This window comes from Chrysemys picta, chromosome 19, assembly GCF_011386835.1.
Source record: "Chrysemys picta bellii isolate R12L10 chromosome 19, ASM1138683v2, whole genome shotgun sequence".
NCBI lineage: Eukaryota > Metazoa > Chordata > Testudines > Emydidae > Chrysemys > Chrysemys picta.
In genome coordinates, this window is record NC_088809.1 from 9,757,719 (window position 1) to 9,778,076 (window position 20,358).

The following is a 20,358-nucleotide window of genomic DNA, read 5'->3' on the forward strand; positions in this document are numbered from 1 at the left end:
GTTGCGATGGCTGTGGTCTTCTGAGTGCCAGCAAGTCAAGGAAGCAGCCACCATAGTATCCAATACAAATATGCTGCTAACCGATGTCTTCATGTAGCGTGATGGTGTAGTAAGAAGCTGCTCATTGGCCTACGTTCCTGTCATTCACTAACCGAAGGAGCCGGGCTGAAGATAGTGTTTAGTTCCGTGGTGCAGTGATACCACCAAGGAACTGTATTCTGTGGTCTAAGTTGGTTACAGCCACAGCACCTCTGCAGGACTGCACCTGGCTTTTTAGTCTGCCCCGCCTCCTAACCTGCTGCTTGGTGCTGATATGCAACTGGGGTGACGCATTTAAGGGCATTTCAGTTGTGCTGGGGCATAGAAATGAATCCTGGAGTGATGACTGGAGTAACGAAAGCCACAAACAATTCAAGTAAACGTAAAAGTCTGAATTTGAAGGGGAACAAAAGGGAAAATTATCTGCCTTGGACTCTCCTTCCACAGAGATGATGGAACCGACATGTAAAATCTCCCTATCAATATGCTTTGTCTTTTCTTTCAGGTAAAACAGATAATGGAAGAAGCCGTCACCAGGAAATTTGTGCATGAAGACAGCAGTCACATCATCGCCTTATGTGGTAAATGATACACTTGCAAAGCGGTGCAGCTAACCGGTGGTCTTTCTTCTTAATTTCCTTATAAAATCAATGTTTGTTCCCTGGGGGGTGTAAGTGCACCACTGTTGCATTGCGAAAGCAGAGATCCGAATGTTATAGAAGTTAGGAAATTCAGAATTCAGCCCCTTCCTCCACCCAGCTACCTCACATTTAGCTCCTTTGATGTTCTCGTGACAATGATCACATACCCCAGTATCTGAGAAGTGGCGTGGTCCAGTGCATGGGGTTCTGGGGTTGGACTGAGAAAAATCTTCATTCTATTCCCATCTCGGCCACTGACTCTCTGCAAGTCACTTCTCTCTCTCTCTCTTCCCGCTACCCCCCATCCTTTGTCTGAGTTGTCTATTTAGATTGTAAACTCTTTGTGGCAATGGTGATCTCTTCACTATATGTTTGTACTGTGCCTAGCACACTGGGGGCCCCCAGTAATCAGAGCATTCCTGGAGGTGGCAGTGTGGGTTAGTGGGCTGAGCAGAGGTCTGGGAACAGGAAATAATTCTTGGACAAGTCATTTAACCTGTCTGTGCTCGTTTCTCCATCATTAAAATCGGGATAGCCACCTACCCTTCATATGACTGCTATGAAGACGGCCTGCTTGTTCAGCGCTTTGAGAATACAAAATGCTAGATGTGGGCTAAATATTGTTTGTAAGCAGCCTAGTTTTCTTAGAAGTAGGCTGTGAAGAGAGTTTAGTAGGTGCCTTGAAAAATGACCCTCTGCGTTTTGAGAGATGGGGATAGCTAGGGCATTGTATCCGTACTAATAACTAGGACTCTTACAGCTTTGTCCTGGGTGATATTTTTGCACCTGTGAGATTTGCCTGTCCATTTTCCATCCATTTCCAGGGTGTTCAAATCTCCTGGGCAACTTTGAAAATTTCACTCTTGGCCTTTTGTATATGTAATGCAGTTGTCCTCATCTACAGGTGATACAAAATAGTATGCATCAAGCCACATGCTTCAGGTCACAGAGCTCTCTAATTGGAAGGGTGCATTGATTTCTCCATCTAAAGTTCCTCCTTCAGAAGACTCATTCCTTTTTGCATTGCTAACATCGATTTTCCCAGCAAAACTGACTAACTTAATGAATAGGTAGCCTGGGCTGGGTGAAAACACTTTAATTACCACCTTTGACTGCTCTTTGCCATCTTGCACCATCCCTCATAAACACAGCACACATGTACTTAATTAAAAATGGACCCATGAAACCTAATCAAGGCTCCCACGGAGTAATTCTAATACCTTTTCATTTAAAGTTCCTCTGGGTCAAATTAAGCCTTGTCATAACACTGTTGATTCCAGCTGTGTTATATCCAAGACGGATTTGATAGTTTGAAGGGACTTAACTTATTACAAGAGGTGGTGGAAGGAGAGAGGTTTCCGTTCAGAATTGTGCGTGGTGAGGGGTCAACCTCCCTTTCCTGCGTTACAGACCCAAATATAACGGCATTGAGCTAGTTCCCGAAAACCAGAAAGAGATACTGACCATAGCTACAGTTATCCGAGTTGAGTAAAGTGCTAGTCAACAAAGCGGTATCAATACTGGCAAGCAAGTAGAGAGATTTAAAATTCTTTGACACACTTGTGAGTATCAAAGTTCAGCTTGGAGGGGGAGGGGCTCACCCTCTGAGATCTTCCCGTTGCAGCAAAGGGTCTGATTCAGCCACCTATATTCCCATTAAGAAGTGCCTTCATCCGTGAGTAGTCCCACTGGCTTCACTGGCACTATTTGAGGAATAAGGTGCTATATGGTATGAGTAAGGATCGGAGGCGGAGGTGAGCTGGGCGGGGACCGGGGAGCTGGGCTGCCGGTGGGTGCTCAGCACCCACCAATTTTTCCCCATGGGTGCTCCATCCTTGGAGCACCCAGAGAGTTGGCGCCGAAGGCGCCACTTTTGATGAATGTGGTCAGTGCGGGAGTGGCCGCTCCCCCTGCTCCTCCCCTAGCTACGCTCCTGGTAAGGATGGCAGTCTCTCGCCCAAAATGCCTTTCCAAAGGGTGTGGTCTTTCAAGAATAGAAATAGTAAAAATCAGGTAGGGTTTTTGATGCCTATGCCATCCATTTGGCTAGAGGATGTTTCAACTCTTCTTTGGCACATTTTACTTTCCACGGCAGTGTTAGCCAAGTGCAATATTCTATACATGAGTATTTGTGCAGCTGGTCATGATCTAAGGCAGACACTTAGACACATGCTTAGTCCCACTGGAGATTCTTCCTCAAGAACATCAAAACGGCCAGACTGGGTCAGGCCAATGCTCCATCTAGCTCAGTCTCCTGTCCTCTGACGGTGGCCAATGCCAGATAATTCAGAGGGAATGAACAGAACAGGGCCATTATCGAGTGATCCATCCCCGGTGGTCCAGTCCCAGCTTCTGACAGTTAGAGGTTTAGGGACACCCAGAGCATGGGCTTGTGTCCTTGACCATCTTGGCTAATAGTTATTGATGGAGTGTCCTCCATGAACTTGTCCTCTGTTCTTGAGACTTAAAGGCAAGAGTTTACAATAAGAAAATAGTTTAACATAATCAGGAAAACTCCTCAGCATAATGACCATCTCACTCCTAGGGGTATAGATGGCAGTCTTCCCAAAGGCACCTGAGCGGAGGGGGAGAAAGCTGTAGTTAACCCCGTGCGTAACAAGGGCCAGGAAGAACTCCTGCCCCCTCAGCAGAGATGTCAAAGTTTAAATGTGTACTGAGATAAAACTCCCCTCTCGCCTCTGGAGAGTGGTTGCTTCGGATTTGGGTTGAGGTCCATGCCTGTGGCGGTGCGGTTAAACTTACACTGTCTGTGCTGGTGGATAAATAGAACTGCGTGGCCAGTTTCTCAAAAGAGCTCAACTCCAATTGAGAAGATGAGATGTGGGGTGATAAACTCTGGTCCCTTCATTTAGGTGGCTAAACTGGGTGCTGTTGGGTTCCAGGCTCTCTTGAATATCCAGCCCACGCTTGCAAAAATCTGGCACTATTCACCAGGATTGGATACACCCTCTGCCCCAGACCCTCACCCCTTACACCAACCACATATTGCTGGGAATTAAAACTTGTTTAAATTGCAAAGGAATGTCTGCCCATAAATCCTTGCCTCCCCTCTACTGATACTTTAAATACCCTTTGACGTGCGATCAGATTTAGCCGCGGGAGATACTCACTAGCCTGTGGAGAATATCCATCGAAATTCCTCTCTCGGATTTCATGGCACACGGGTCCTGTGGCTAAAAATATCTAACGAAGTATTGATAGTGGCGCAGAGGTTCAAATAGTGGAAGCTGAAGCTGGCTTTAAAAGCCTGTGCGGTTGTTTGAAGAAATAAATATTGATGGCAGATCTTGAATGCAAAGTGCTAAGGATCACAATTTCTTTTCGCTTGCGAGCTTCGTGTCTGGAAAGCAAGATTCTCATTCCCACTTTCACTGAGAGAGGGTGATTCTCCTCTGCAAATATGGCTTCCTGGGGTGTCTATGGTTATTGTGTGCCAAGGATAAATTGCTCAAGTTTCAGGTAACAGATGTATACGTTTCCAGACCTGCAGACGCACCATGGGACTGATTTTTTTTTTCTCCCCCTCAAGGCACCTAAAAGGAGTTGAGTGCCCAATTTCCATTGAATTTCAGTGGAAATTGGACAACAGAATTTCATAAGATGACTAAAAATCCCAGCCATAGAATCTGCAGGTCAAATTCTGCCCTAAATCCACCGTGAGGCGTTGTGAGGACTTATCAGTTGAGATTAAGTAAACAAAATGGCTTCAATCTCATATTGGATTTAGGTAAACAGAGATGGTGGAAGCTTTGCAGCTTTGTGTACATGGCCTCTCAGATTCCCCTCGCATATAGTGACTTCATTCATTTCAGTCACAGAGGGCCTACGTTTCACACACATTGAGGGTCCTCTTGTTTTTCCTGTTGAAAATGACTTCCGCTGGAAATTCTCTGCGATGGCAAATTCATGATTAAGTGATGAAAACTACAGGAAGGAATCCCGCAATGTCCTGCATGAATAATAGGTGTGTCCCTCTAGTTTGGGGTCTTTATCACACATTGTGTCCCCCGTTTAGGATGTAGCAATATGAGTGAATGAGAGACTGTGTGTGTATTGCATATATTATTCCCCATAGTAACTATATGTTTATACTCTATTGATAGGAAGGGTAGCCCAGTTGTTAGGGAACTAGCCTGGGACGTGGAAAACCCAGGTTCAAATCCCTGTTCTGCCACATGCTTCATAAGAATGGCCCTACTGGGTCATATCAAAGGTCCATCTAGCCCAGTATCCTGTCTTCCAACAGTGGCCAGTGCCAGGTGCCCCAGGGGGAATGAACAGAACAGGTAATCATCCAGTGATCCCCTGTCACTCATTCCCAGCTTCTGGCAGACAGAGGCTAGGGACACCATCCTGGCTAATAGCCATTGATGGACCTATCCTCCATGAATTTACCTAGTTCTTTTTGAACCCTGTTATGGTCTTGGCCTTCACAACCTCCTCTGGCAAGGAGTTCCACAGGTTGACTCTGCATTGTGTGAAGAAATACTTCCTTTTATTTATTTTAAACCTGCTGCCTATTAATTAATCCTGCTGCCTATTCCTGTTTGACCTTGGTCAAGTCACTTATTCTCTCAGTGCCTCAAGGGATAATAGCACTGCCCTACCTCCCAGGGGTGTTGTGAGGATAAATACATTAAAGATTTTGAGGTGCTTAGATACTGTGGTAATGGTGGCCAGATACATACCTAAAGTCCTTAACCAGCCTCAGTATCAGAGCACCTTCCAGTAATGCATTAAGCCAGTGGTTCCCAAACTTTAACAACCCTGTCACTAAAATGTCAAGTCTCGCGAACCCCCCTCTTAAAAATGAATATTCCCAGGGATTTTCTCCTTTACCTGAGTATAAATTATAAACGCAGTGATCTTGGAAATATAACATTTATTTTATGACATGCTTATTACACACTATTTTTTATTAATTATTATTTATCATTACAGTATTTTTATTATATTATGAAAACGGCAACACTCTTCCAAGATCTCACTTTTGTAGCTTGTATCACTTTGAATAAGCCTGTTATAAGACAAGGCTCCTGTGTTTCATCAAGGAGTATCAGATGTGAAACAGCAGGAAGGTATTTAAGAAGCCAAATCAAAGAGTTCCTCCTACACACTCATTCAGGTCTTGAGCAGTCCAGGCAAACAACTCCCGTTACAACAAAGCTTAAACTTGTTCTTCATAATCATTTTAAAAACAATACTAGCTGCCTATTTAATTTTAAAAACAGCAAAAAATATCTGCCTCTCTTTCCATTTCTTATAAGGAGTCTTGAAGTTTAAATCTCCTCAGTGTGATCGATATGGTTGCTTTGATCTGCTTAGCTCTTGGAAGTCCAGGGGCTCTGGGGTCCTGGCCCCGTGCTGCCCGGGGTCCCTAGGGACAGCTCTGTCCACCTTTAGGGAATGTTTTCCCGAGAACCCCCTGTAACATTTCACGAACCCCCAGGGGTTCACGAACTCCAGTTTGGGAATTACTGCATTAAGCCGTGTGACTAACTTCTGTAAGTATACATTGATGCTGGGACCCACATTCTTGTCTGTTTCCTAGATGGTTATTGAAGATCCGTATGTATATGATATAAAGTCGTCGTTGGCTACATTTAATCCCCTGGGTGAGGGTTTAGTTGCTATTTTGATCCCTGTGGGATCCCGGGAACTGAGATGATTAAATCTGGTCAGTGCGCACTGTTCAAAAGTTGTGGTTGGATTGAGCTGTCTTTTAAAAATCAGCCGGATCCTCTCGCTCACCTTCTCAGTGGAATGATCGCTTTGCGGTGTCTGCGATGGTGGGCGATTGACATAACTTGGTGCTGATGCTTGTTACGTTGGTTCATCTCCTTTTTGAGGCTTGAAGCTTGTGATGACTGGGTAGAGTTGTCTGGCCCTTCGGAAGATACTTATGTCAAAAAGTTGGCCAGCTTGTCACGTGTGGCAGAGGATTTATTAAGGACTAAATTGTCCCGTTAGGCACGGGCCTGAATAAGACACAGCAGACTCAGACACACTCTTCAGAAATTCCTCCCCGGGCTCCCCTTGTGCTGGGGGATGGGAGAGAGAAATCCTTCCCCTGTCTCCCCCTCGCCCACCCACCCACTACTTCCCTGCACTTGGTCAAGTTAGTAGGACCAAGCTAGCCCATACTATGTATTTTATGGACCTCTTTCTCCTTATTGTTTGTGGTTGATGCACAATAGCACCGTCTTTTGGAGTGGGTGGCTTTGCAGCTGTTGCTCTTTGAGGCTCTGCTTAGTGGGTGCCTGCATTTAAAAAAAATTCTTTATTTTTTAATTCCATTAGACACTGTTTTAGTTCCTCATCTGTAAGACAGGATGAAAAATAATACTTCCCTTTGCCTTTCTTGTGAGCATAGATCCTGATCCTCCACAGAGCACCACACTGGCAGACCTCTGCTGACTTCAGTGGGCGGTCTGCATTGTTTCACGTCATAGTATCAGGGCCTTAGATTTTAAGTTTTCTGGGGGAGGGACTTTTCCTGATTATGTACACGTACAGCATCTCACAAGTAGCAGTACTGCCAAGCCTAAGCATTTAAAAAAAACAGGAACCAGGCCTCAACAATCATGAGATTTAGAAAAAGTAAATTTGGGGTTGTTTTTATTTGCGTTGCAGTTTATCTGGATCACGTTTATTTGCGTTTCTCTGCAGTCAGGAGGGTTAGAAATTTGCTTAATTTTTTTAGAAATGATGACCAAGTTTCTCACTGACTCCAGAAGCTAGAGTTTGAAGGTTAGCACCAAATATCACGAGGGGCATGAAAAAACGGTGCAATATGGCTCTGATCTCGTCTGGAACGTGAAAGGTTGTGTGCAGTCACCTCTCAACATAGTGTTTAAAATAGAGGGGGGGATGGCAAGGGCTAAAGCCACGTGATATCAGTATAAAATATGCAAGCAGCCTCTCATTTTCCATACCGAGTGCACTGTCTGCTACCCAGTTTGTACTCCTGCCTTGCAAAGAAAGATTAGCCAGTGTAATGTCTGTGTAAGGGGGAGAAAAGGCAGCTGTTAGTATCTGATAAAACCCTTCATCTGAAATTAAGCATCGCTGTCAAAAATTCCTGTTGCCGTCCCCCATCCCCAGCTGGGCTCTTGTTCTCAGTGTGTGATACTGTGTCCTAAGGAGTGAGTAACTCTTCATTAGCCAGTTTGCTGTTGCTAGGCAGTCTTGATTAGCCTAAGAAAGTATTCTGACTTGAAGCGGAGCTGCTGCTTTGAACGTAAGAAGAGACCATCATTAACTCTGTACAAGGACTAGGTGAAGCTGGATGTTTCGATATCACCTTCGCTAATTGAATAGAGAAACCACAGTGTTTCCAACAGACTTGGCTAAACAGTGCCTGGCTGGGCCCTGTTTTAGGTTTTCCAGCTCTGTCTCTCTCTCTCTCCAGGAGATTTATTCTCCCTCTATTTAAAACTCAGTATGTGAGTAACTTGCCGCAAGTTGTCTTTTTATAAATATAGACTACTTGTGAATCATTTTACGCTCCTGCAAAGCTGGGCTTATCTCTAAATGCGCCGTGATTGCTTTTTGGTCCCTGTTATGCACTGTGCTAATTGCAAGGCTGCTAGTCGTCCTAGATCTGGAGTGGCTCCGAGCGTCTGTGTGAGTTGGCAAACCCACGCCCTTTCCCCGTACACGTATCACCACGAGCCCTGCTCGCTCCGCATGTGGGAGGCGGGCCGGGTGAAACCGAGGTATTTTTGAGAACCCAAAGGAGGAATGCAAAGGACTCGGAACCGTCAGGGACTACTGAGTCCGTTGCAAATAGATCCATCCCCCACGATGCAGATAGTGTTTAGGAGTTCGCCCAGCCTAGCCGGCTCCATTGGTCCTGCTGAATGGATGGAGGACAGCGCTGGAGCGGATGCATGGAGGGTTGGGCTCTGTGCCATCTCTGCATAGTCCAACATGTGGAGGGACGTTTAGGGCCCCGGTCAATGGTTCAGTGAACATGAACCACTGTGTAGGGATGAACCGGGGCTGTGCAGCTGTCACTCCCTGTCCATAGGCTTGGGGGCTGACTCCATCCCCGCCCACCCTCTGCACAGTTCCCCAGACAAACTCCATGTAAAGGCACGAGGGTGGGGGGAGAATTTCACCCTGAGGCACCCCCGATGTGTTGTAGATCCCAGATTTATAGGGGCTGCTGGTGCAGCTGTTCTGTGGGCATGAGGCCAGACTGGCTGCCACTACGTGAAGTCTCGGGTTCTCTCCTATCCTCTTGCTGAGAGGGAATCCTGGGGCCACAGATCCTGCATGCGTCTGGAGTAGCAGCTCTGCTCCCGTTCTGTATCCTTTGGGAGGATCCATTCTCCCATTACCCCGTGGAATTCCCCAGCTCCCTGTGGAATTACTGACACGGGGGAGACGGATTGGCCCAAAGGTCAGAGATTTTAGCCAAAGAATAGAAAACTCCTGCCTACATTTTTAAATGTTCACGGTGCTTGTCTAGCTACATGGTCCAGCCATGTCTATAGGAATTGTAAAAAGACAGATGACCTGGTCCAGATCCTCACCTGATGTAAATTGGAGTAGCTCCATAGACCTCATTAGAGCTATACACTCTGACCCTAGCTAAAGATCTAGCTCCTTGTCATCAAATACATTGACAAAAGATGCTAGAATTAGTTTCACCAGGAGTTGTGCTAATCCAGATCTCAATAAAAACCTGCCTTCAAATAATTCCCCCCTGTGTCTCTCTCATTCAGAAAATTGCTGAATTAGTTGCTTGTATTGTAAGCACTTTGGGGCAGATAGTACCTTCTGTTCTGTATTTGTACAGCGCCTAGCACACTTGGCCCCAGTCTCCAATTGGGGCCACTACGTTTTTCTGTACTACCAGTGATAATTTCTTTAGTCCTATTGGGGTGAAGCTGTAGGGCAGGCATTTACGGCTTTTCTTCTGCTGGACCTTGACACGAGTCCAAATGGCTAACTTCCCACGTGCTCAGGTGGAATATTCACCCGCTTCAGAGGTTCAAAACTGTTAGGGCCACTACGTTCCCAGCTTCATCAAACACATTGCAACAGAGCCTGAGAACAAGCACCTCTGTCCTTGCTTCTTGCATTGTGTGGTTCGGGTCCTGGAGCAGGGAATGGTTCATCCTCTGGGTTTCCTGGAACTTGCTTGTGTCATCACTAAACCCAGAGGATGAACCATCCCTGGTTTGTGATGAAACCTCTTTTAGACGGTGCAGACGACTGGAGGAGCAAACACTAAAACGGCTGATGCTCTGGTCGCACACACTTCACCTTGATAAAGCTTTCTGCATTGGGCCATAGATTCAAAGGTACCTTATTGCTAATCCTCACTTTTGTGCCCCCATCCCCTGTACACGGTCTCCTGTGTGTGTTACTAAAGGAAATACCATGATTCAGGACCAGGGACAGCTCCCCTCGGCCGACATTTTAATCCAGGGATTAGGTTGCCTTCCCCTCGGTGCTGTTCAGTACAGTACTATCCCATACCACTCGGAGGTGGCTGGTGGTGTTTTTCGCTGTGATCTGACAAAGAGGAAAAACCAGCACTGACACGGGCGCTGTTGTGGAAAAAGCTGGACGTAGATGTATGTGTTTTCAAACCTATTTATAGCTCAGTGATGTCCCTTTTCTTTAAGCACGTCGGATTTTGAGGCCTCCAGTTACATGACTCAAAGCTTTGCTCTCCGAGAGCAGCACACTTTGTACCGACACTGTAACATGGCCTAATGAGGAGCACAGCGGGACAGGGACCGTGTTTCTTAAAGGGACGCAAAAGCCCTTTTGCGAAGTCCGTCTGAGCTGCATTGGTGGGGAAGGAATGAAGAGTGCCAGCCCGGGAGGGTTTGTTTGCTTTTACGCCACCCACAACTCTTTCCCTGGCAGGTGCCATTGCCGTATGTCGGGGCGGGGGAATGAGTCAGGCTGGAAAGTTTGAGTCGCATTTTTGCAACTGAATTAAGAAAACACCCCTAGGTTGAAAGCTCTCCGGGGCAGGAGCTGTTCCACGTGGTGGGGCTTCAAATCTAGTTCTTTGGTTGGTCCTGTAATCAGGGCCGGTGCAACCACTTAGGCGAACTAGGCGGGCGCCTAAAAGCCCGCTCAGGGCACGGGAAGGGCTGCCCGCAGTAACGGGGGGCGCATAGGGGAACCGCTCCCTGCCCCAGCCCCCAGATCACCTCCACTCTGCCTCCTCTGCTGAGCACACAGCCCCCGCTCTAAGTCTTCTCCAATCGGCGCCGCAAGCCTGGGAGGGGAGGAGGATTAGAGCAGCGCCGGCATGCTCAGTGGAGGAGAGCTGGGGCGGGCTCCCCGGGCCGGGTTAGCTGCCGTGGAGGGGGGGCTTGCAAGGGGGGGGTAGCTGCTGGGGGGGGTCTCCTCGGGTGGGAGGGGCGGGTGAGCGTGGTTAGTTGCCGGGGGGAGGGGGGCACAAGGTGGAAGTTTCGCCTAGGGCGCGAAACTTCCTTGCACCAGCCCTGCCTGTAATACAAATCCTATTAGGCAGAGAGATTTTCTTGTGTTGTAGGTTTGAGTGTGGAGTTTTTGGTAGTGTAGGTCCTAACCAGACCTCCGGAGTTGTTCTGCCTGTGCTGGAAAATCTTATCTCCAGCCCTGCTTCATTTACACAATGGCAAAAAATATTATTACTTTTTTATATAGTCATTTTTGAAAGAAAGGAAGAGAGTGTTCTGCATTCACTAGCAGCGAATTCAAGGATCAGTGTTAGTAGCGTGGAGACCTTCAAAATGATCAGCCTGGATTTAAATACTCTATTCCTGCCTTTAAATATTCCGTTTGTGGGTAGCACAAACCTTTACTCTTATCAAATATATTCACTTGGTGGAGCAGAAGCTTCCATTCCATTGTCTGCCTTGTAGAGATTTTATTCAGTTGTCTTATTCCTTCATCTGTTAGCTTTTAAAGCATGAGACTGAGCAAATAAGATCTGGCTGGGTTAGCACGGAGACATGCAGTCCTTTAAGCTTGGTTTGTTTCTTATTGTGTTAGTTATTGGTGCTTGCTTCCTTCTGCAGCAAATGTGCTTTCACGTTGTGAGCGTGATTGGCGAAAACTCACCGTGTCTGTCTCTTGATTTCGAAACCCAGTTTAACAGATTTGGAATCTGAAGGCTCAGTCTCTGTGCTAGCAGCATCTTCGTTGCAGAGCGAGCTGAATCAATGGTTTATTACTGGGCTAAGCGCCGTCACGTTTGATGCTGTTGCAGCCACTGTGTGTGTGTATGTGTGTGTGTGTGTGTATATATATATATATATATATATTAAAAAGGGCTTGGATTTGCTTAATAACCAAGCTGGTGCCTTTAAATGAGAATTACACCTTGATTTATGGTATATACTGGGATTGATAGCCGTAAACCGTGAGGACCTTACTCAGGCAGAAATCCCACTGGCTTCCCCAGGTCAATCTGAGTAAAAGAGAAAAATGTTCCTTGGGATTTGGGCTGTAGCACAGGTTGTCACTGTGAATAACTGAACATAATTACCACTGACACACGTGAGCTATGTTATGATAAAACTCCTTGTTACAACAAAGTTAACGTGTTGGAGGAACGTCTCTCTGATTAGGAGCAGTTAGTGGTATCTGGGATGAAATTAGCTGTAACACAGTTTCAATAAAACTACCTTAGGACCTGATCTTGTTGCCTTTATTTGCCCTTTGCACTGAGTAAGGGTTGTGAGATTAGTTGCACCGGTGCTTAATGTGCCTATGTTAGAGCTACAAAGGATGGCGACAAAGCCAGCCTGGTTCTGTTCCAAACGGACTCCAGCCAAGAGCCCGTCCCGTTGAACGCTTTCAGTAGCCCACTGGAATTGAGCCTGCCCATCACCTTGCCCTCCTGGTTGTTGAAAGGCTGGAAAACATCCTGGGCTGAAAGATATCTTTGCACCAAAATGGCCTCCAGCTCCCTCCCCTCCCCAGGGTTGAGACAGGAAACCAGGTGGATCATGGTGGTTGTGATTTAAGTTTGGTTCATTTAAAAGCTTAACTCAAAAGGAAACTCGAGGGAGGCAAACTCCCTGCAGAAGATATTTGTGTGAGTCCCTGATGATTCTCATTCACCATGTTCCCTCCCTGCCCCTAGCTCTAACCCACATGAGTTCTCAGGGCTTGTTGTCTGCCCCATCCTGCTTTTCAACCTCCGAGCTTCTTCCTTGCAAAGCCCTCTGGTGCCCTGGTGCTGGGAAGGGACCCAGGGTGGAGAGGTTGACCAAGTGGGGAACAACAGGGCAAACTGTGGAGAAAAGTGAAAAGCAGCTTGCACTGACAGCGCTTAGAGGTTGATCCTGCAAGATGCTAAGAGCTCCCGACAGCCAGCAGCATCAAGCGGGGTATGCAGTGCACTCAGCACCTCTTAGTCGGCGCTCAGCAGCTGGAAGGACCAGGCTTTGAGGCTGCAGCCCTGAAATCTCATAGATCTTGGCAGCACAAGAGTGGAAATTCCCTGAGGATGCACCATTTCTAAACAGCTTCTCCGGTGTCTCAAGCACACTTGTTAGATAAAAGGCACTGTCGGATGTCCGTAGGATGTGTCTTCCCCCACTTCTGCTCCTGCCTATAACAAGGTCATGGAACCTTGAAACCAGATGTGTTTCTTACCTGTTTAGGCATCCCCCACCCCTTCATCCGTTGTTGACCTGTGCGCACATCGGTTTGTTATGGGAGTGCTCTTAAGAGCTGGGCTGTGCATGCTGGTTTGTGGTTATAGGGTTGCCCGTACCTTCTGGGAAGATGAGGCTATTGGAAGTGGAGGAAAACCTCACGGAGTAGATAGTCTCGAATCCCACATCAATCCCAGTTACTCGGGCTCTATGCGGCTGTCAGGCCTAAGGCGGGATGATGGACACGCGCGCACACACCCTGACTCAGGGCAACACAGCCACTCTGTAGTGGCCACTCTTCCTCTGCACCCCCCTCATTGGTTGCCCTCTGTCATTAGACCCGCACAAGCAAAACTCCATCAACATCCTGCCCTAATGCCCTGCAGGCAGATTCAGAGTTGGCATGGAACCCTCTACCCTGGCACCCAGGGGTTCCTCTGTCCCCATCCCCGTGCAAGGGTGCCACCACGCTACTTTTGACAGTGTGGAGGAGTCGCCAAGGACTCCTCTGCAACTTAACTGGATTGCACCCTTAATTACACTGGCACTCTCAAAAGCTCTCAGAAAACGAAACCAGGCAGGCTCCAGGGATCTTTGTAGCATCCCTTATGCTGGGTGTTCCCTTAGGGGACTGGATCTGGGGATGTTTCCAGCCTGGGTTGTGTGGAGCTGTTTCCCTAGTAACAGTAACTGGTGTTGACATCTAATCATGTATGGACCGGGCCTCACTTCTTGAGCTGAACGTCTTCTCTAGGGGGTGAGGAAAAGGCTCCCCTTTCACCTCCCTGTCCTCCAGCGCCCTTCCTTTCTCCAGCTTTCAAAGAGTCAGGAAGAACATTCTGTCATCCTCATCAGAAAGACTCGCCCGCCCGGCCTGCCCATTTGCTAAACAAGGGGACGGTAGAAGCGCCCCTGTCTCCTGTCCATCATTATCTAATACGGACGCGCTTGGTTCGCAGTAATGAATAAGCAGGCGCTTTCAGCTCAGTGAAATATGCCTGAGCCTCGCTTGTCCCTAGCCACCAGCAGCCTCGTTTCCACTTGGATTCTGGTTCCTTAGAACTGACAGGATCGCAGGGAGGGAACCGAAGAATTAACAACTTGATGAAATTGCCTACAAGCCAGAGACTGCAAACGTCAAGGGAAATGCCTGGCGGACAAGTGTGAGGGCTAGATTCTCCGCTTGAGATAAGTGGCTGCCTCCGCAAAAGCCAAGTGCAGAGGAATGCAAAGGGAGGGTTCAGAGCAGAAGGGCTGGGAGTCGGGGGATCTGGGTTCTGTTCTTCCCCCTGGGGGCAAGACAGTTCGCTGCTTTGTGCCTCAGTTTCCCCATTTGTAACATGGTAACGATATTGCTGTTCCTGTCTTACAGGAGTGTTTTGTGAGGATTAGTTTGGGGACGCTATTGGGGGGTGGTGCTTCCCCCAGCCGTGACTGCGTGTCAGTGGTGGGCCAAGACAGATGGGGAAACTGAAACACTTTGTCTACACGTATCTTAGACTTTCAGGCGAAAGAGAGCATCATGATCATCTAGTCTGACCTTCTGTAATAGACCTCTGGCTGAGTTACTGACATCCTCCAATCAGGATTTAAAGACTTCAAGTTACAGAGAATCCACCACTGACACTCGTTTCAGCCTGCAAGTGACCTGTGCCCCATGCCGCACAGGAAGGCGAAAACCCCACAGCGTCTCCGCCAATCACATTGACTACAAGGGAAAATTCCTTCCTGACCCCAAATATGGTGATCAGTTAGACCCTGAGCATGTGGGACCCACTGGCCAGACACCTGGGTCACCCTAGAAGCCTGGGGCAGAGCCAAAAACCGCTCAGTGCCTCTGATGCCCCTAAACACCCTTTATCTGACTTGTGTATTTAGACTCTAAGCACCTTGGAACTTTGCTGTCTTAGGCACCGTAGAAACACATAGTCAAACCCAAAAGGGCCCAGATCTCGGTCGGCACCTCCGGGTGCTATTGTAATACTACGAAGAAGAACCCAGCTCTCCTGACTTCTGCTGGTGTGCAGCAGCCCCAAGACCACTCAGCAAATATCCACCACCGTTGCTAATAGCCTTCTGCTTTTGATATTTCGCTTGTGAGAAATCCACGATTCCCCGGGCCACGCCTCAAAAAAATTGCCGTGACCCAAATGCAGCCCTATAATATCTACATTGAAGACTAGGTAATAGTCCTAGTCCTTTGACGACTCGTCTTCCTCCTCTCATGAGCATGTGACTCATGTTCTGAATCTTCCCATGCTAGTTTTCTCCCGGCCGTCTCTCCATCAAGCCCTGCCTCTCTCAGGTCTTTCATTAGCTCGGTATTTTTTTTTAATCTATTCCTTTATATTTTAAGTACTGAAAGTTGAAATACACCCTATTAAAGAGTTTCTTTCCCCCAGATACACCAAGCCAGCTCAGATTGTGCTATAATAAGAACTTCCTTTAAAAAAAAAAAAAAAAAGGGGGGGGGGGGGGAGTCCTTTCAGAGGCTTTCAATTGCTGTTCCAGCCCTGTGCTGGGGATTTGGGTCTGTAACTTCACTTAATGCCGATGGGTAGTAAATATTCTGGACCAGGTGGTGCCTTCCAAGCCAGAGCCCTGTGATAAGGCGCGTGTAGACCTGCCCCTACCGCAACTAGATGAGCAGACCCTACCGTGCTTTGCGAAAGAATGCGACGTGCACCCTCACGCTATCCATACTAGCAAATTTGCAAAGGCCACAAGGAGGGCGGGATTGAAACTAGGCTTGCTCCATGAGTTAACTCTCGAATAATGATTCTTCATTATTGGTATTACAGCCGTCTCTCAAGAGCTAACCCATTACCAGGGACCATGGTGTCAGGCGCTGTACATGGACATAGTGAGAAACAGTCCCTGCCCTGAGGCGCTCACAGTCTACATACACAAGACAGACAAAGGGTGGGAGGGGAAACAGAGACACAGAGAATTGAAGTGACTTGACCAAGGTCAAACAATACGTCAGCGGCAGAGCTGAGAAGGGAGCCCAGATCTCATGACTCCCTGTTTGCTTCCTTTTCAGCTAGGCCACACCGGACCTTTCATCATCCTGGCATGATCAGTGTACTCTTGCTGCTACAGGTGGCCTGGCTCCGTTCCCTGATGCAGAGGAGGGGCGGGCTCCTGGGCTCCATGTTGCCCATCCCCTTTGAAGAGGCCAATGCCTGTATCCATGCACACCTTATGCAGCTCTCGCATCCAGGCGCATCATCCAGAGGCATAGGGAGGCTTCTGATGATCTCTGCATCTGGGCCTTGCAAACCCATCTAGGGTCCTAGTCACATTGAGATGGGCCTGGCCCTTGTGCGTGTGTTACAACAGCAGTTACTTTTGTTTTTGCAAGGATGCCTCACTGAATCTGCAACCTCCCCTGAGTATTCTCTTGTGGCGATAATGCGGCCGGAGGTGATAAGTTAATTTATAGGCAGGAAGACATCCCGCCCCATTGTAGTCCATGTGGATTCTTCCCTCCCCTGTCCCCGATCCCTGCACACGCATGTATGTTTTATCTCCCTCCATGACACATGGCTACAGCTGGGGCCAGAGAAGATGTTAATGGTTCGGATCCCCCTTCATATAATAGAAAGGGGGCTGCAGGCAGGGTGTTTGCTGTGGGAATACTCTCCAATCCTGCTCTAAAATAGCTCAGAATGGTTGATTTCCAGGGTTCCCTGCTGGGCCCATTTGTTTCATCTGGGCTCTGAGGAGGGGAGCAAGGAACGCTGGGTTAGGGTTGGTATTTAAAGCTGTTGCTTGGTGGAAATCGGGTAGGGTATTTTGCAGTAGTCCCTCAGAGCCCCATGGTGCTAGGCGCTGTACAAACACAGAACAAAGAGACGGTCCTTGCCCCAAAGAACAATTAGTATTTGGTTTTATGAATTTAAACAATCAGCATGATGCTCAGAGCTGGTGTTGGGGCACTTCTTATTTGTGTTTACCCAGCAGACCCTTAATTCTTTGAAGTATTTGTATTAATTTATTTTTAAAATCCGTCTAGCCCTCGGGCTTCTGGAAGGCTGCTGGTGCAGCCATCCGTGGGCTTAAATTTCAGCGCCTTTACTATAAAATATCCAGCAAAGGCTCTTCCTGCTTCCGGTGGTGCAGATGATGCTATTTCCTTTTTGTTTTACTCGTAGGTTTTCCTGGTCTTTCATTCTGCCTTGTTTCCGTGCTATATTAAATCAGAAGCTACATTTTTTTTCCAAAGGAATTTAAGGGGGTTCGATACCTACCTTGGATTTCAATGGGGCTGAGGTGCATAACCTAGTTTACATCTCCCAGCCGTAGTCCCAAAAATACTATGCAATCCTTGACACTTACAACCCTGTTGGGGGCATAGTCCAGTATGTAATGTATAAAGAATGTAAAGTAAAGTAATGTAGCTTCTTCCAGGTCCCTCTGTGATCCTAGATCAGTGGTTTTCAATCTTTTTTCATTTGCAGACCTCTTAAAAAATTTCAAATGGAGGTACAGACTCCTTTGGAAGTCTTAGCCACAGTCTGTGGACCCCCGGGGTCCACACAGCCCACAGGTTGAAACCCACTGTGCTAAATGATGTGACGTCTCGAAAAGGAGGTCTGGAATGCTGGCCGTAAAAAACAGCTTGGTGTTCAAATATTGTTTACTGATTAAAAGCGGCAAGGAGAGCTTTGCAGTACCTGAGCTTCCAGGATGCTGAGCAAATAGGACAGGGAAAATCTAGCTCGCTTCTTAACCAAACTCCCGGGGAGAATCAGCAAGGAACACAGGCCTGTGAGTTATTGAAAGGTCCTCCCAGTGTGAAGTGAGAAGAACTGACAGTGACCTACTACTTGGTGTCTTATTTGTTCTTTGACATTTAGGAATCAGTGGGCTGCTGCTTTCCACTGAAATGATTGCACAGCTCCAGGTGGCTTGACATGAAGTCCCTGAGGTACGTTATGCACCTGTGAGGCCACAAGACGTGACTTTGCTAAGACGAATAACGCCGTCTTGATGTATAAAGGGGATGGGCAGGGGGCATCCGTGTAAGTGAAGCCATGCTGCTCAGAGATCTGATTGCGGCTGTCGCTTCTGAGATACCTTCCCATGGTTACAGCACATATCAGCTGTGCCTATTGGGGAGACTTGCTCTCCTCTACATCAGTCCATTAAGCCCTAATAATGGTTCTTGACAGTGTTGTAAAAGAGAAAGCAAATGAGGGCATTTTGTTTAATGATCCGCAGAATGCTGGGTCATATTTCTGATTCCCAGTGCTCTTTGGAGAGAGACGACGGACAAATCCGTTGTGGAATGTATCAGGAAATAGTAGGTGTGACATTGAGCAAGATTTTTCAGTTGTGGCTCATGGATTTTTGGTGCCCAATGTAAGACGCCTTTTAAAGGGATCTGATTTTCAGAAAGTACTGGGCAGCCTCTCTCTGAAAATTGGGTCCCTTTAACAGGTCTCTGATTGGCCACTGGGAAACATGGGAGGGACTTAGAATCATTAGCCATCCTGGAAAATCCTGGCCTTTCTCTGTGTGGCTGTGCCTACACTCAGTGTTAGGCGTGTGAGTCTCGTGCTCACGTCTACTTCCTCACGCTACCTCTTGTCGAGCTAGGGTGAGAATAAATAGCCACAGCTGCGCACATCCCCGCTTGGCACAGCTCAGCCGTGACTCTGCCACCACGAGCATGTGGACACGAGCCGGGGAATCACTGGTAGCTCATAATGTAGGCATAGCCCGCGTGTGTTTTTAACAGGAGATAGGCCGGTGCTTTGAGCGCCAAGTCTGGACAAGTTTGTATCAGAGCAGAGCAGCACGAGTTTCCTAATTTATTATTATTATTATTAAGTATTATCTGTATCATGGTGGTGCCTGGGAGCCCCAGTCGCGGACCTGGACCCCATTGCGCTAGGCGCTGTACAAAGACAGAACAAAATGGCGCCTGCCCTAAAGACCGTACAATCTTAGCACGACAAGATAAGACACATGGTGACAGATCGGTGGAGGAGCGCAAGGAAGTGAGACAGAATTGGCCGAGGTCTCAGTACATCAACTGCCTAACCACAGTCAAGTTTTTTGTAGGCGTCATGGCAAAGGAGAGTTTTAAGGAAGGATTTGAACCAGGACAAGGAGGGTTGATATAATATCTGATCCTTCTTACAACCAAATCACCTGTTTGGCTGGTAGATATGGAGATATTTATTCCCTCCAATCTCTCCTTTACCTTCACTGCCTTTGTTTAATGCACTTTATAGTTTCCTTGTTTGTTACATCTGCTGAGTTGTAATAACAGTCTCTGATCTCCAATTCTCACTATTCCATTTGTATCTATTATTCATGGGATCATGTTTTAAGAGAACCTAAAAGAAATGAAATTTTAAAAAGCAATCCATACCGTGCACATTCTGAGCTGCTCGCTGAATGCCACCAAATGTGCACTACTCCTATAATAACAATAATTAAATGTGAAGTGTCTTTTTAATTTTTTTTTTTTAATTTTTAAGATATATTGATAACTACGCTGGCTAAAAACAGGTAGTTTTTTCCACACTGAAGTTAACCATGCAAATGTTGCAACTGGCGTAATTATTATTTGATTTGTCAAAGTCTTTGTTGTTAGCTACATGGGAATCCCGTTGCATATAACACCTGCTGTATTTGTCTTAAAAGACAATGGGATACTTGAGTTTGATTTACAGTGAAACAGTTTAGCTTGTTGGATAGGAATGTGTTCCTGTGTGGCTTGTAATTTAGAGGAATGTGCCAGTAATACATTTTAACGTTTTTAGGAGGTCTCTTTCTAGAAGTCTGTAATATATAGCCAAACTATTGTATGTAAAGTAAATAAGGTTTTAAAAATGTTTAAGAAGCTTCATATTAAATTAAAATGCAGAGCCCCCCGGACCAGTGGCCAGGACCTGGGCAGTGTGAGTGCCACTGAAAATCAGCTCGCGTGCTGCCTTCGGCACATGTGCCATAGGTTGCCTACCCCTGGTCTAACCTTTGTCTCAACAGTTGTGGTTGTTTACCTTGGACAAGTATTT

General features: G+C 47.0%; 1 protein-coding gene across 6 annotated transcripts in view; it reads left to right on the forward strand.

Annotated features, from left to right (window-relative positions):
* SGSM2 (small G protein signaling modulator 2) overlaps window positions 1-20,358 on the forward strand; it is a 133,642-nt gene that overhangs the window by 25,484 nt on the left and 87,800 nt on the right. For 5 of the 6 annotated variants that reach the window (XM_005298885.5, XM_005298887.5, XM_065573325.1 and 2 more), the window contains exon 2: window positions 545-620. The exons of the other annotated variant lie outside the window; for it this stretch is intronic. In XM_005298885.5, the coding sequence (XP_005298942.2) occupies window positions 545-620 (76 nt within the window). The remainder of the gene's footprint in view (window positions 1-544; window positions 621-20,358) is intronic. 6 annotated transcript variants of the gene reach the window in all.